Source organism: Bombina bombina, chromosome 2 (genome assembly GCF_027579735.1).
Source record: "Bombina bombina isolate aBomBom1 chromosome 2, aBomBom1.pri, whole genome shotgun sequence".
NCBI lineage: Eukaryota > Metazoa > Chordata > Amphibia > Anura > Bombinatoridae > Bombina > Bombina bombina.
The window spans coordinates 356,281,400-356,296,270 of record NC_069500.1 but is presented as its reverse complement, the minus strand read 5'-3'; the positions used below and the strand labels follow the sequence as shown (position 1 = coordinate 356,296,270).

The following is a 14,871-nucleotide window of genomic DNA, read 5'->3' as shown; positions in this document are numbered from 1 at the left end:
ACACATAACAAACACAAACATACACACATAACAGACACAAACATACACACATAATTTGCCCTGTTTGAAGGAGCCAATCAAAATATATTACTGGAGTTGACAAGGTTAGTCACTTTTGTGAACAAAATTTGCATTATTTTGCTGTACTTTATTATCTCTGCTAGTGTATATGTGGCAAGATTAGGCTTGTGAAGTCTACAGTCTGCACTTTAATTTCTCAGAAGTTGAAACCCCACAATTTTCAGTATTAAATTACACTAAAAGGGTCAAAATAAATATTTAAAGCATATTGCATTTGTTTATTTTACATTTGATATTATAATCTCAAAGTGTTCTGTGTCCTTTTAAAGTTACTCTTTGTTACATGTAAAAGAGAATATATATTTTTTTAATTGATGTTCTCAGATTGGAGCTAAATATCTTTTACTATTTATGTATGTGTCACTTCCCACCAATATACCTGTGAAAGGTCAACCATTAAAGGGACATGAAACCCCAAAATGTTATTTCATGATTCAGATATAGAATACAATTTTAAACAACTTTACAATTTACTTCTATTATTTAATTTGCTTCCTTCTCTTGTTATCCTTTCCTGAAATGTTTATATAGGCAAGCTCAGGAGCAACAGAGAACCTAGGTTCTAGCTGTTAATTGGTGGCTGCATATATACTGTATATTGATTGGGATTGGCTCACCCCTGTGTTTAGTTAGAAACCATTAGTGCATTGCTGCTCCTCCAACAAATGATAGCAAGAGAATGTAACAGATTAGATAATAGTAGTAAGTTAGAAAGTTTAAAATGGTATTCTCTCTCTGAATCATGAAAGAACATTTTTGGGTTTCATGTCCCTTTAAGATTCTATCCTATAGACCAGCTTTGCACCGATATGAAATGCACAAAGCTCTGAGATACACTGTACCAAAGTAAGTTATATAAATATTAACTATATTATCCTTTAAAGAAAATGTAATCTCAAGCCATGGGTTTTGTGATGTCTATGGTAACACTCTATCGGCTAGATTACGAGTTTTTGGCTTGCGGTGCTAACGCGCAGTATATGCTCACCGCTCACCGCTCACCTACAAACAACGCTGGTATTACAGGTTTTTATTAAACCCGGCGTTAGCCGCAAAAAAGTGAGCGGAGAGCAAAATTTAGCTCCACATCTCACTGTAATACCAGCGCTGCTTACGGTAGCGGTGAGCTGGCTAAATGTGCTCGTGCACGATTTCCCCATAGGAATCAATGGGGCTGATTCGGCTGAAAAAAAGTCTAACACCTGCAAAAAAAAAACAGCGTTCAGCTCCTAACGCAGCCCCATTGATTCCTATGGGGAAATACTTTTTATGTCTACACCTAACATCCTAACATGAACCCTGAGTCTAAACACCCCTAATCTTACACTTATTAACCCCTAATCTGCCACCCCCAACATTGCCGCAACCTACATTATATTATTAACCCCTAATCTGCCGCTCCGGACACCGCCGCCACCTACATTATACTTATGAACCCCTAATCTGTCGCCCCAACATCGCCGACACCTACATTATAGTTATTAACCCCTATTATGCTGCCCCCAATGTCGTCGCAACCTACCTACAATTATTAATCCCTAGTCTGCCGCCCCCAACGTCGCCGCTACTATAGTAAAGTTATTAACCCCTAAACCTAAGTCTAACCCTAACCCCCCCTAACTTAAATATAATTTAAATAAATCTAAATAAAATTACTATTATTAAATAAATTATTCCTATTTAAAACTAAATACTTACCTATAAAATAAACCCTAAGATAGCTACAATATAACTAATAGTTACATTGTAGCTAGCTTAGGATTTATTTTTATTTTACAGGCAACTTTGTTTTTATTTTAACTAGGTAGAATAGTTATTAAATAGTTATTAACTATTTAATATTTACCTAGTTAAAATAAATACAAAAGTACATGTAAAATAAAACCTAACCTAAGATACACTAACACCTAACACTACACTATAATTAAATGAATTACCTAAATTAACTACAATAAATTACAATTAAATAAAATAAACTAAATTACGAGAAAAAAAAACACTAAATTACAGAAAATAATAAAATAATTACAAGTTTTTTAAACTAATTACACCTAATCTAATCCCCCTAATAAAATAAAAAGCCCCCCCAAAAAATAAAAATCCCTACCCTATACTAAATTACAAATAGCCCTTAACAGGGCTTTTTGTGGGGCATTGACCCAAAGTAATCAGCTCTTTTACCTGTAAAAAAAAAAGACAATACCCCCCCCCAACATTACAACCCACACACCCAACCCTACTCTAAAACCCACCCAATCCCCCCTTAATAAAACCTAACACTACCCCCTTGAAGATCACCCTACCTTGAGACGTCTTCACCCAACCGGGCAGAAGTGGTCCTCCAGACGGTCCGAAGTCTTCAACCTATCCGAGCAGAAGAGGTCCTCCAGATGGGCAGAATCTTCATCCAGGCGGTATCTTCTATCTTCATCCATCCGGAGCGGAGCGGGTCCATCTTCAAGACATCCATCTTCAAGGCATCCTCTTTGTTCGACGGTGACTGGAACAATGATGAGTCCTTTAAATGACGTCATCCAAGATGGCGTCCCTTCAATTCCAATTGGCTGATAGAATTCTATCAGCCAATCGGAATTAAGGTAGAAAAAATCCTATTGGCTGATCCAATCAGCCAATAGGATTGAAGTTCAATCCTATTGGCTGATTAGAACAGCCAATAGGTTGAGCTTGCATACTTTTGGCTGATTGGAACAGCTAATAGAATGCAAGCTCAATCCTTTTGGCTTATTGGATCAGCCAATAGGATTTTTTTCTACCTTAATTCCGATTGGCTGATAGAATTCTATCAGCCAATCGGAATTGAAGGGACGCCATCTTGGATGATGTCATTTAAAGGACCCGTCATTGTTCCAGTCGCCGTCGAACGAAGAGGATGCTCCACGACAGATGTCTTGAAGATGGACCCGCTCCACTCCGGATGGATGAAGATAGAAGATGCCACCTGCATGAAGACTTCTGCCCATCTGGAGGACCTCTTCTGCCTGGATAGGATGAAGACTTCGGACCGTCTGGAGGACCACTTCTGCCCGGTTGGGTGAAGACGTCTCAAGGTAGGGTGATCTTCAAGGGGGTAGTGTTAGGTTTTATTAAGAGGGGATTGGGTGGGTTTTAGAGTAGGGTTGGGTGTGTGGGTGGTGGGTTGTAATGTTGGGGGGGTATTGTCTTTTTTTTTACAGGTAAAAGAGCTGATTACTTTGGGGCAATGACCCGCAAAAAGCCCTTTTAAGGGCTATTTGTAATTTAGTATAGGGTAGGGATTTTTATTATTTTGGGGGGCTTTTTTATATTATTAGGGGGATTAGATTAGGTGTAATTAGTTTAAAAAACTTGTAATTATTTTATTATTTTCTGTAATTTAGTGTTTGTTTGTTTTTCCGCAATTTAGTTTATTTAATTTAATTGTAATTAATTGTAGTTAATTTAGGTAATTTATTTAATTATAGTGTAGTGTTAGGTGTAATTGTAACTTAGGTTAGGATTAATTTTACAGGTATATTTGTATTTATTTTAACTAGGAAGTTATTAAATAGTTAATAACTATTTAACCCTTTCATGACAGGGTTAAAGTGCCTACATCGGAACACCTGTTCCGTTGTAGACAAATTGAAATGCACGATCGCGAGATTTCAATTATTGGATCGCATCTGGGGGGCGTCCCTACAACCCTAGGAACGCCCTCCAGACCGCGATCAAGTCCTTGAAGCACAGAAGTCTTTGTTATGACGTTCTATTCCGTCATAACGGCTTTAAAGCCCAGTGTAAATATGACTGAATAGAACGGCATAACGGCGTTAAAAGGTTAATAACTATTCTACCTAGTTAAAATAAATACAAAGTTGCCTGTAAAATAAAAATAAACCCTAAGATAGCTACAATGTAATTATTAGCTATATTGTAGCTATTTTAGGGTTTATTTTATAGGTAAGTATTTAGTTTTAAATAGGAATATTTTTTTTAATTGTAGTAATTTTATTTCGATTTATTTAAATAATATTTATGTTAGGGGGTGTTAGGGTTAGACTTAGATTTTGGGGTTAATAAATTTAATATAGTGGCGGCGACGTTGGAGTCGGCAGATTAGGGGTTAATAAATGTAGGTAGGTGTCGGCGATGTTAGAGACGGCAGATTAGGAGTTAATAATATTTAACTAGTGTTTGCGAGGCGGGAGTGCGGCGGTTTAGGGGTTAAAACATTTATTGAAGTGGCGGCGATGTCCAGTTAGGCAGATTAGGGTTTCAAATTTTTAATATAGTGTTTGCGATGTGGGGGGGCCTCAGTTTAGGGGTAAATAGGTAGTTTATGGGTGTTAGTGTACTTTTTAGCACTTTAGTTAAGAGTTTTATGTTACGGCGTTAGTTAAGAGTTTTATGTTACTTTAATGAACACTTAGGTCAAAATTAATATTTCATGATTCAGATAGAGCATGTCATTTTTTTTTAAACTTTCTAATTTAATTCCATTACCAAAATGTGCACAGTCTTTTTATATGCACACTTTCTGAGGCACCAGCTAGTACTGAGCATGTGCTACAGTGCACAGTATAAACATAAAGGCATTTTGTGTTTGGCTGATGGTTTGTAATATGAGGGATAATAGCTCACCCTGTGCCCTCCATTTATAGTATAGGGTGTGCTATAATGTCAGCAGGGTTAATATTCTCTGGAAAATATGTTTTACTATTCACTTGCAATACCAGATTGTGCACTATTCTCTTAGTGCAGGCTCGCTATATGGATAGTACAATCTGCACTATTGATTGTACTCCACTTGTAATCTAGGCCTTTATTGGGAAACAAACTTTTATTAGCCATACATAAGTTTGCAGAAAATAATTGGCTATGAGGCTACTGGATTTAAGTCCTGGCTCTGACTTGTATCCAGAAATAGATGAATAATACGCCTTGGCTGAACGTTTAATCAGTTTTTAAAAGGACATAATACACAAATATATTCTTTCATGATACAAATAGAGCATTTAATTTCAAACAACTTTTCAATTTACTTCTATTGTCAAATTTGCTTAATTCTCTTGGTATCCTTTGTTGAAGGAGCAGAAGTGTACTACTGGGAGATAGCCGAATACATCAGGAGAGCCAGTCACAAGAGGCTTATATGTGCAGTCACCAATCAGCAGTTTGCTCCCAGAAGGGCATTGCTGCTCATTAGCCTAGTATACTTTTCAGTAAAGGATACCAAAAGAACAAAGCAAAATAGATAATATAAAACTTTTTTTTTTAAAGCTTTGAATATATAAAGTGGTCAATAAGTTGAAGACGTCCCACTTTATGAACTTTTTTTTAAGGACTTTTAAGTTTCTTTGATAGTAAATTTGTTATCCCTCTGTATTAAATAGATGTGTTTCTAATATTCGGCCAGATTACGAGTTTTGCGTTATGAGCTGTGCGGTGCTAACGTGCAGTTTTTTCTCACCGCTCACTTACCTGCAGGGCTGGTATTACAGGTTTTTACAAACCCGGCGTTAAAAGGCCAGAAGTGAGTGTAGTGCAAAATTGAGCTCCACACTACACTCCAATACCAGGGCTGCTTAAATCAGCGGTGAGCTGGTCGTACGTGCTTGTGCACGATTTCCCCATAGACATCAATGGGGAGAGCTGGCTGAGAAAAAGTCTAACACCTGCAATAAAGCAGCGTAAAGCTCAGTAACGCAGCCCCTATGGGGAAACTAAAGTTATGTTTACACCTAACACCCTAACATGAACCCCGAGTCTAAACACCCCTAATCTTACACTTATTAACCCCTAATCCGCCGCCACCTACATTATACTTATTAACCCCTAATCTGCCGCTCTGGACATCGCCGCCACCTACATTATATTTATTAACCCCTAATCTGCTGTCCCCAACATCGCCGACACCTACATTATATTTATTAACCCCTAATCTGACGCCCCCAATGTCGCCGCAACCTACCTACACTTATTAACCCCTAATCTTCCGCCCCCAACGTCGCAGCCACTATTCTAAATTTATTAACCCCTAAACCTAAGTCTAACCCTAACACCCCTAACTTAAATATAATTTAAATAAATCTAAATTAAATTACTATCATTAACTACATTATTCCTATTTAAAACTAAATACTTACCTATAAGATAAAGCCCAAACTAGCTACACTATAACTAATAGTTACATTGAAGCTAGCTTAGGGTTTATTTTTATTTTACAGGCAAGTTTGTATTTATTTTAACTAGGTAGAATAGTTATTAAAAGTTATTAACTATTTAATAACTACCTAGCTAAAATAAATACAAATTGACCTGTAAAATAAAATCTAACCTATGTTACACTAACACCTAACACTACACTACAATTAAATAAATTTCCTACATTAAATACAATTAAATAAATTAAATTAAATTAGCTAAATCACAAAAAAAACACTAAATTACAGAAAATAAAAACAAATTACAAGATATTTAAACTAATTACACCTAATCTAATAGCCCTATCAAAATAAAAAAGCCCCCCCAAAATAAAAAAAAAACCCTAGCCTAAACTAAACTATCAATAGCCCTTAAAAGGGCATTGCCCCAAAGAGATCAGCTCTTTTACCTTCCGGAGCTGGTCCATCTTCAAGACATCTGACGCGGAGCATCCTCTTCTTCCGACAGACTAACGACGAATGAAGGTACCTTTAAATGACGACATCCAATATGGTGTCCCTTAGATTCCAATTGGCTGATAGAATTCTATCAGCCAATCGGAATTAAGGTACAAAAAATCCTATTGGCTGATTAGATCAGCCAATAGGATTGAGCTTGCATTCCATTGGTTGATTGGAACAGGCTTCGTTGAGTACATCTTGCCGCTTTGATGAAGACTTCTCCCGGTAAATGAATCTTCGGGGGTTAGTGTTAGGATTTTTTTAAGGGTGTATTGGGTGTGTTTTATTTTTAGGTTAGGGCTTTGGGCAGCAATGGAGCTAAATGCCCTTTTAAGGGCAATGCCCATCCAAATGCCCTTTTCAGGGCAATGGGGAGCTTGGGTTTTTTTTAGTTAGGCTTTTATTTGGGGGGTTGGTTGTGTTGGTGGTGGGTTTTACTGTTGGGGGGTTGTTTGTATTTTTTTTTTACAAGTAAAAGAGCTGATTTCTTTGGGGCAATGCCCCGCAAAAGGCCCTTTTAAGGGCTATTTATAGTTTAGTTTAGGCTAGGGTTTTTTTTTATTTTGGGGGGGCTTTTTTTATTTTGATAGGGCTATTAGATTAGGTGTAATTAGTTTAAATATCTTGTAATTTGTTTTTTATTTTCTGTAATTTAGTGGGGTTTTTTGTGATTTAGCTAATTTAATTTAATTTATTTAATTGTATTTAATGTAGGGAATTTATTTAATTGTAGTGTAGTGTTAGGTGTTAGTGTAACATAGGTTAGATTTTATTTTACAGGTCAATTTGTATTTATTTTAGATAGGTAGTTATTAAATAGTTAATAACTTTTTAATAACTATTCTACCTAGTTAAAATAAATACAAACTTGCGTGTAAAATAAAAATAAACCCTAAGCTAGCTTCAATGTAACTATTAGTTATATTGTAGCTAGCTTGGGCTTTATCTTATAGGTAAGTATTTAGTTTTAAATAGGAATAATGTAGTTAATGATAGTAATTTTATTTAGATTTATTTAAATTATATTTAAGTTAGGGGGTGTTAGGGTTAATAAATTTAGAATAGTGGCAGCGACGTTGGGGATGGCAGATTAGGGGTTAATAAATGTAGGTAGGTGGCGGCAATGTGGGGGGCATCAGATTAGGTGTAGGAAGGAGATCATTTTCAAAGTGGTCTGTAAGGTCTGAGTTCAGCGCAGCACCTCTCTCTGCGTTTTTAATGCTCTGAAACTTGGCCAATATTTATACATATTTATTTTACCTGCAATAAGTGTAATGATCACATATTCACCATAATTGTCATTTTTAAACTAACCTCATTTGTAAATTCAGTCAGTTTCATTCAGTTATTTTGACCAGTACATTCTTCATAGTATGACTGATTCTTTGTTTTATGTCAGCAAATAGTTCCATTTGGTAAGAACCGTAAATACACTTTTGGGTGTTCTTTTTATTTATTTTGAAAACCTGTGACCACCTTACAAAGCAAACACTCAGCTTTTTGTAGATAACACTGAACTTTGAACACAAAAGCCTAGTGGATCTGACTCATTTAGAGTAATGTTTCCTGTTAATAGGGAATGAAACTATTTTTATGATTGCTATTTGAGAATAAGCGTAATTCTCATCTACAGAATGTACTGTATATATTTCTGCTAAATATTTAACAGAACAGCAAAGTGCCTGAAATCTGTATATAAAGCAGTGGTTCCCAAACTATTTAGGTCACTTCCTCCTTGGTTCTATAAACTCACCATTGGTGCCCCCCCTAACGTAACCCATAAAAATAATATTAAGACCAACAGTGCACAACCCCTAATAAAGAAAATTACACTAAAGGAGAAACAATTAAACATAAAAAATTTAAAAAACATCTTTACATTTTATTAAAACTGTATTATCGTTATCTTCTGATATAAATTACATTTAGTGATTATGTAACTGTTCAAAAACTGTTAATCCCATGTATGGGCTTTATAAAGTAATACCAGATTCCCAATCTCTGGTTTCATGTCACTTAGCAGGGGCCATAGTCAGAGATCTGCAGTTGATTTCTTTGCTTGGATCATAGTTTTACTAATGCACCAATAAATAGTTTTTATAGTAAGTGTTTTCTACTTACCAAAGTGTTATGTAGTGCACCTCCAGATTATTTCTGATGATAGAAGATGGTTGACTGTGTGCAAAGCTACCCAGACAAGCACATCAGGCCTTTGCTGTGTTTCCTGCTACTACACAATGATTCTTAACTGTGCAGTTAATGTTACTATTAATAATACAACGTACAACTCTGGCTAAACAAAGAATGCTCAGTGGCTGCAATTTATTGTAGAAAGGGTCGATTTATCAACCTCTTCGGCAGGCTTTTGCCTGCCTACGACTGCAGGCTCTCACAAGAGAACCTATACGCCGTATTTAACATGCAGCGGTCATCAGACCGCTGCTTCCCTACCCTTTTGCCACCTCTTAGGTGGTGAATTTAAATCTCCTCAGTCTCATCCGACCAGGAAGATTAACAGCTCCTGCCCGCGCGTGATTGGCTGTGCGTGGGCAGGGGGCAGGTTTGCACGGAAACGCAAAATAGCACTTGTGTGTGCAGAGGTGAGCTGCGGTGGACAGGGGCGCGTATATGCGCCCCTGTCCGCCGCAGCTTGATAAATCAACTTCTAAGTGTAAATTGCTGATAAACCTGAACTATCATAGAAGAAAAAGCCTTGTTAAAGCCTTGTCAAAGTGCAGTAAAATTTCATATACAAAGCAAGAAAGTTGTTTTGTTTTGCGCATCAAGAGTAAAGCACAACAAATGACTATCCTTTTAATTTGGGGGCACACTAGCATACTCTTCCACTCCAGTACTAATAGCGCCCCCCTTAGTAATTCCAGTGGACCCTTCCACCTATTAGTGCCCTCATCAGTAATCCTACCACCCCCCAGGGGCCAATACCACCCACTTTGGGAATCACAAAGCTTTCACAAGTTATGTTATAATGTTAATGGTAAGTATTTTTGAAAATTATAACGTATAAAACATGTGGAAATGTATTGTTTTAACATAGATGTTCCTGTGTAGTAAAAAAATGTGAGTGTCTGTCATTACCCACCAACAGAGGAGGTGTCCTTACAAGCCAGTGAGCAATTTGTTCCTAGCTAAGAACTGTGCACACATTTTACATCCTGATAGTTACAAAAGCTATTAGAACAGCAGGAACTTGTTAGCATTTGCAAGCAGATTTTTTATTTTGCAGCCATGTGTTATATAAGTGTATAAAATAATAAGTATTAAGTGGTAATTTAAATTGATAAATTAACATTTAAAGCAGTTGGTGGGAAGTTCGTCGCAAAAAGGCCGCCCACTGGTCATCACGTGACTAACACGGCCAATCATATCGATATTTGCGGGCTTGGTGTAAATTCTCCAAATTCAAGCTGTCAGAGCTGCTGGTGTTCGGCTGGCGCGAGTCACTCTTGTTTCTTCCTTATCTCATGGGCTAGATTCAGGCACATCGGGGTTAACTTATAAATAAAATGACACAACCCAACGGAATTGTCAGCAACGGCAAAAGCCGGGACGGTCATAGGAAGGAGGTGAAGATAGTAATTGTGGGCGATGGAGGCTGCGGTAAAACTTCCCTACTCATGGTTTACGCGAAGGGATCATTCCCTGAGGTAGGTACCAGCTTGCTCCACGCACCTGCCAGCCTTGTGGTAGGAGATAAATACTACAGTATAAAAGTAATAGACTTGGCTGTATGTACGGTCACTACGGTGCAGTTCGACTAATATCAGGTGGTGTAGCCACAGGAGTTTATTACTTGATAGGGAAGGCTTACTCTATAAAGGTAGCAATTCTCATTTGTAACATAAAACAGCTGTTGTTTCCAACATCGCACCTGAAATTGGGTAAATAAGTTTAAGCTTGGTCAAGTGGACATTATCTGTTCATTTTTTTTTTCCATTATTTAAAAAAAACAAAACAACTTTTTTTGTATTTTTTATGTATGTAATGTGCTGGTGTTGGCCTTAGATACCGCCGGAGTATACATGACTACTAAATATGTGTGTGTATTTACATTCAATTTCAAAAAAGTGTTTCACTATTCAATTATGTGGTCAAGTAATAGTTAATCTAGGCAGGTCCTTTAAAGCAAGGCACAACCCATCGCCTTGAGAGTTGCTATTTTGGATTACAGGCAAATATTAATTTTTTGTTTAGGAACATATCCAAAAGCAACAAAGGGTTCTTATGTTGAGTGGAAGACAATGCATATACTTTTTTTGTAAATATAGCTAATCTGGGGTTTATAATGTCTCAGAACCAGGCAGCCACTTACAAAAATGTTCATAAAGTTTTAATTGTATAAAATGATTGCCTTAAATTTTCAATAAGTTAATCGATCCATGGTAAAATTTCCCAATTTAACTTCAGTTCTAAATTATATCCAACTTTACAAATTCTTTGTTTTTACGTTATTAAAGTGATAGCAAATCGCAATAGTGGACCTACTCAACATAGGGTCCCCACAACGGTAACAAAGTAATAGAAATAATGTATAATTCTCTATAGTGATTTTGGCTATATATATATATATATATATATATATATATATATATATATATATATATATATATATATATATATCTCTATATATATATATATATATATCATGCTTTTTAGAATTATACTGAGGATTTATACACTGACAGTGAATACACTGTGCTGTATAATAAAGTGAGTTTCTATACATTATGATAAATCTAGATATGCTGTATAATGACAGAATGTCTAATGCTAAACATACTGCACCATATAATGTGTCTATACAAAGATAATGACCACATAGGCACACACCTGTGTATAGACCGGCTGCTGTGGGCCTCCAGCACTCAGGACCCTGGTGTCACTGGACCTGCTACACTAATGGTAGTTCCACCCTAGCCTCTTAGTGCCACAGTACAATAGTAAGCACAGCATAACAAAATGCAATTGCTCTGAGCCCCACATTCTCAAGATTTTTCTTTTAAACAGCCCAAAACATTGTTGTTAGCACTTAAATGCTTTTGCATTGTTTGTGTAACATGAAGGATAGATTGTAATGAATTGGAACCATATAGTCTATTTTCTAACTGAAAAATACACTCAAAACAAGTAGTCACACACATGAAAAACATATTTTAACAGTTTGCATGCAAACCTTTCAAATAAATACTGTTACATATGTATTGTGAAACAAATATTTATCCAAAATTGATATTGGAACAGATGAGTCTGCTTCCTGAAAGCGACAATTCCTAAAATTGTATTGCTGAGCAAAGATAAACCTTGGATAAAGAAAGGTTATTCAGTTTGAGAAAAAATTTCAGAAAAAGAAAGGTGATGCATTTTAAGTGCAACAAAAGGGGGGGAAATGTTTTTTTGTGTCTGTCTCTTTAGTCGTGTGGGATCTTCCAAACTGTGTTATTTGTCATTGCTCAAACAATGGCGTGAGATCTATAAGGACACTACTCTTTTCAAAGAAGGGGAACTCCATTTTACAAAGAGGGGTAACCAAACACTCTGTATTTCAGTGTGTTACACGGACCTACCCTAGCCCTGTATGTGTGACTTATGCATGTGTTCTGTCAGTTTGCTATTGCCTCTGTGATCTCTTGATAGCTGCCTGGGTGTTTACACTAGCACTTAACAGGTGAGACCATCCTCTTTAACCCATGTTATAAATGTTGTCATTCTCTACACTGAGCCCTAAGTGTGGAGGACGACAATGTATCATCTTGAGGAGACCCATTCTGATCCGGATCTTGGGGTCCCTTGTCCTGCAGCTAGGGAATGAGGCTGCTGTCTCCTTTCCAATCACCAGATGTGGGTTTTAAAAGCCTATATAGCCCCCAGACAACTTATAAGGACAAAAAAGTCTCATCTGAAAGAGGGAAGTCAGTTCCTGTAAGATGCAAAGTAGTGTTAACCCTTATGGGAAAGGGGCTCTAACAGTGCTAGTGACCCCACATCTGAATGGGGAGTCTCTTCTCTTTTAAGTGAGGGTTTACTTGTCCCCTAGGTTGGAGTCGATCACCATTTAAAAAATGGCGATTATCTGCCTTATTAAAAACCAGTTACATTTTAGTGATTGGGCAGGGGCTACTACAGAGCCTCTATCTCTCCCTTAGATTCAGTTAGAGAGGTATGGGGCCCCTCGTGATAGAGGACATTGACATTCCTTCCATTTAAATATGGAGTCACAACTCCCTCTAAGTTTCAGTTGATCACTGTAGTAATGATGAGCTCTTTCCCCAAGTGTACACTTGTGCAGTGTTTTGAAGGAGTGCATCCCCCCCATATAACAGTGAGCTGTATGAGGCCCAAGATTGAAAAGAGGGGTGCAACCAAAAATGTCAATCATACAGCACACATATACACAATATCTCTCACGTGAAAGAGGGGGGGGGGTTATCCATTTTCAAATGAGGGGTCTCATTCTCCTTTTTTAGAGGGGCATTTCCATGACAATCACCTGCTATTACCTGTCTACTAGGTGCTTCTTAGAGGGGCTTTGGGCTTTAAAAAGGACCATAGAACCCCAGACAAAGCACCATAATGGGTACCTACTTGACAATCGAGAAGCCTCTCTTCAAAGGAGGGGTCACATGTTCAGGCAGATATCTGCGGATCACCATGGCAACAGCACTTACCTGACAGAACCATAAGCATATGAAAGAAAATCAGAGGTAAGGTATCCCCTATGTTGCCCCCCTCAATACATAGAAAGACTTGAGACCCCTTATTTGAAACCAACAATCTTTCAATCAGTGGTCCTGTGCCCATTCAGATGCTAGATAATTAAGAGGCCATTAATTCACCCTTCAGAAATCTATCATCAGACCTTTCATTTGAAAGAGTAAAGTTCCACCATTCAAGTAAGGGGCTTGTGTAACTGTCAAACCATAATAATAATCAGTAACCTCAGGACCTTCCAATCTCATAGTCAGTAACCTGTATATAGTATTGGATAGACTTTTGGTCAGCAGGACCGCTAAGCTTTTATTCATGACAGACAAGGTAAGGTAATGTGCCTTTTGTCTCTAGAAAGAGTAGCAGTGTGACAGCTATAGAAATGAAGAACACAAACCACAATGAACACTCAGAAGGAGCAGTAAGAATGTAATGGCACAATTTGAGGAGTGTGTTGTTAGGTAAATAGACTGTTACTACGCACCTACCCAGGATCAACTCATATTAAAGGGGGGGGATTCAATTTGCCTCTTTGACCGGTCATTCTGAGGTTACCAGTAACATCCTGTTCCTACTATATACCCTCACTGCATCTTCTACTTTACCAATCTTTCCAAAATGGGATCTCATGTCCTTATTTGGGGGGGGGCAGGGCTCTGAATGCCAAAGCCTTGAATTTCTTAAGCATATTATTTTTTTTTTTAATTATTTTTTTTACTTAGACAATGTGTTGCGTTGTACTTTGGCAAAAGGGAGCCACTGCTACAGTCTTTAGGGGATGGCACAATATAGGAACCTACGCACACACAATAAGGTTACAGGGAGAATGCATGAAAGAAAAATGCCAGTCTGTTGCAATTTACAATTATGGTGATGGATCAAGATAAGCACTGTCTGAACTACTAGGGGCTATATTAGGGCATTTTCCCATTATTTTTAAAATACTCTTAAGTAAAAGAGACAATATTTTACAATGTGTGACCCTTAAAGGGACAGTCTAGTCAAAATTAAACTTTCATGATTCAGATAGGGCATGCAATTTTAAACAACTTTCCAATTCCCTTTTATCATCAAATTAGCTTTGTTCTCTTGGTATTCTTAGTTGAAAGCTAAACCTAGGTAGGCTCATATGCTAATTTTAAGCCCTTAAAGGCCGCCTCTTCTCTCAATGCATTTGACAGTTTTTCACAGCTAGACTGCGCTAGTTCATGTGTGACATATAGATAACATTGTGTTCACACTCTTGGAGTTACTTATGAGAGGGCACTGATTGGCTAAAATGCAAGTCTGTCAAAAGAACTGAAATAAGGGGCAGTCTGCAGAGGCAGTTCTGGGCATGAACAAATCAGAATCCTTATCGAGTCTATTCACTAGCCTAGAAGTTTTATGATATCATGCTAAGATAAACCTTCCTGCAAAGGCC

General features: G+C 37.3%; 1 protein-coding gene across 1 annotated transcript in view; it reads left to right on the top strand.

The window, feature by feature from the left end:
• Positions 1 to 10,173: 10,173 nt before the first annotated feature.
• The window catches only part of RHOF (ras homolog family member F, filopodia associated), a 96,821-nt gene continuing 92,123 nt past the window's right edge, over positions 10,174 to 14,871 (top strand). Inside the window, exon 1 of the mRNA XM_053701750.1 lies at positions 10,174 to 10,390. Coding sequence (XP_053557725.1) covers positions 10,250 to 10,390 — 141 coding nt within the window. The 5' untranslated portion in view covers positions 10,174 to 10,249. The remainder of the gene's footprint in view (positions 10,391 to 14,871) is intronic.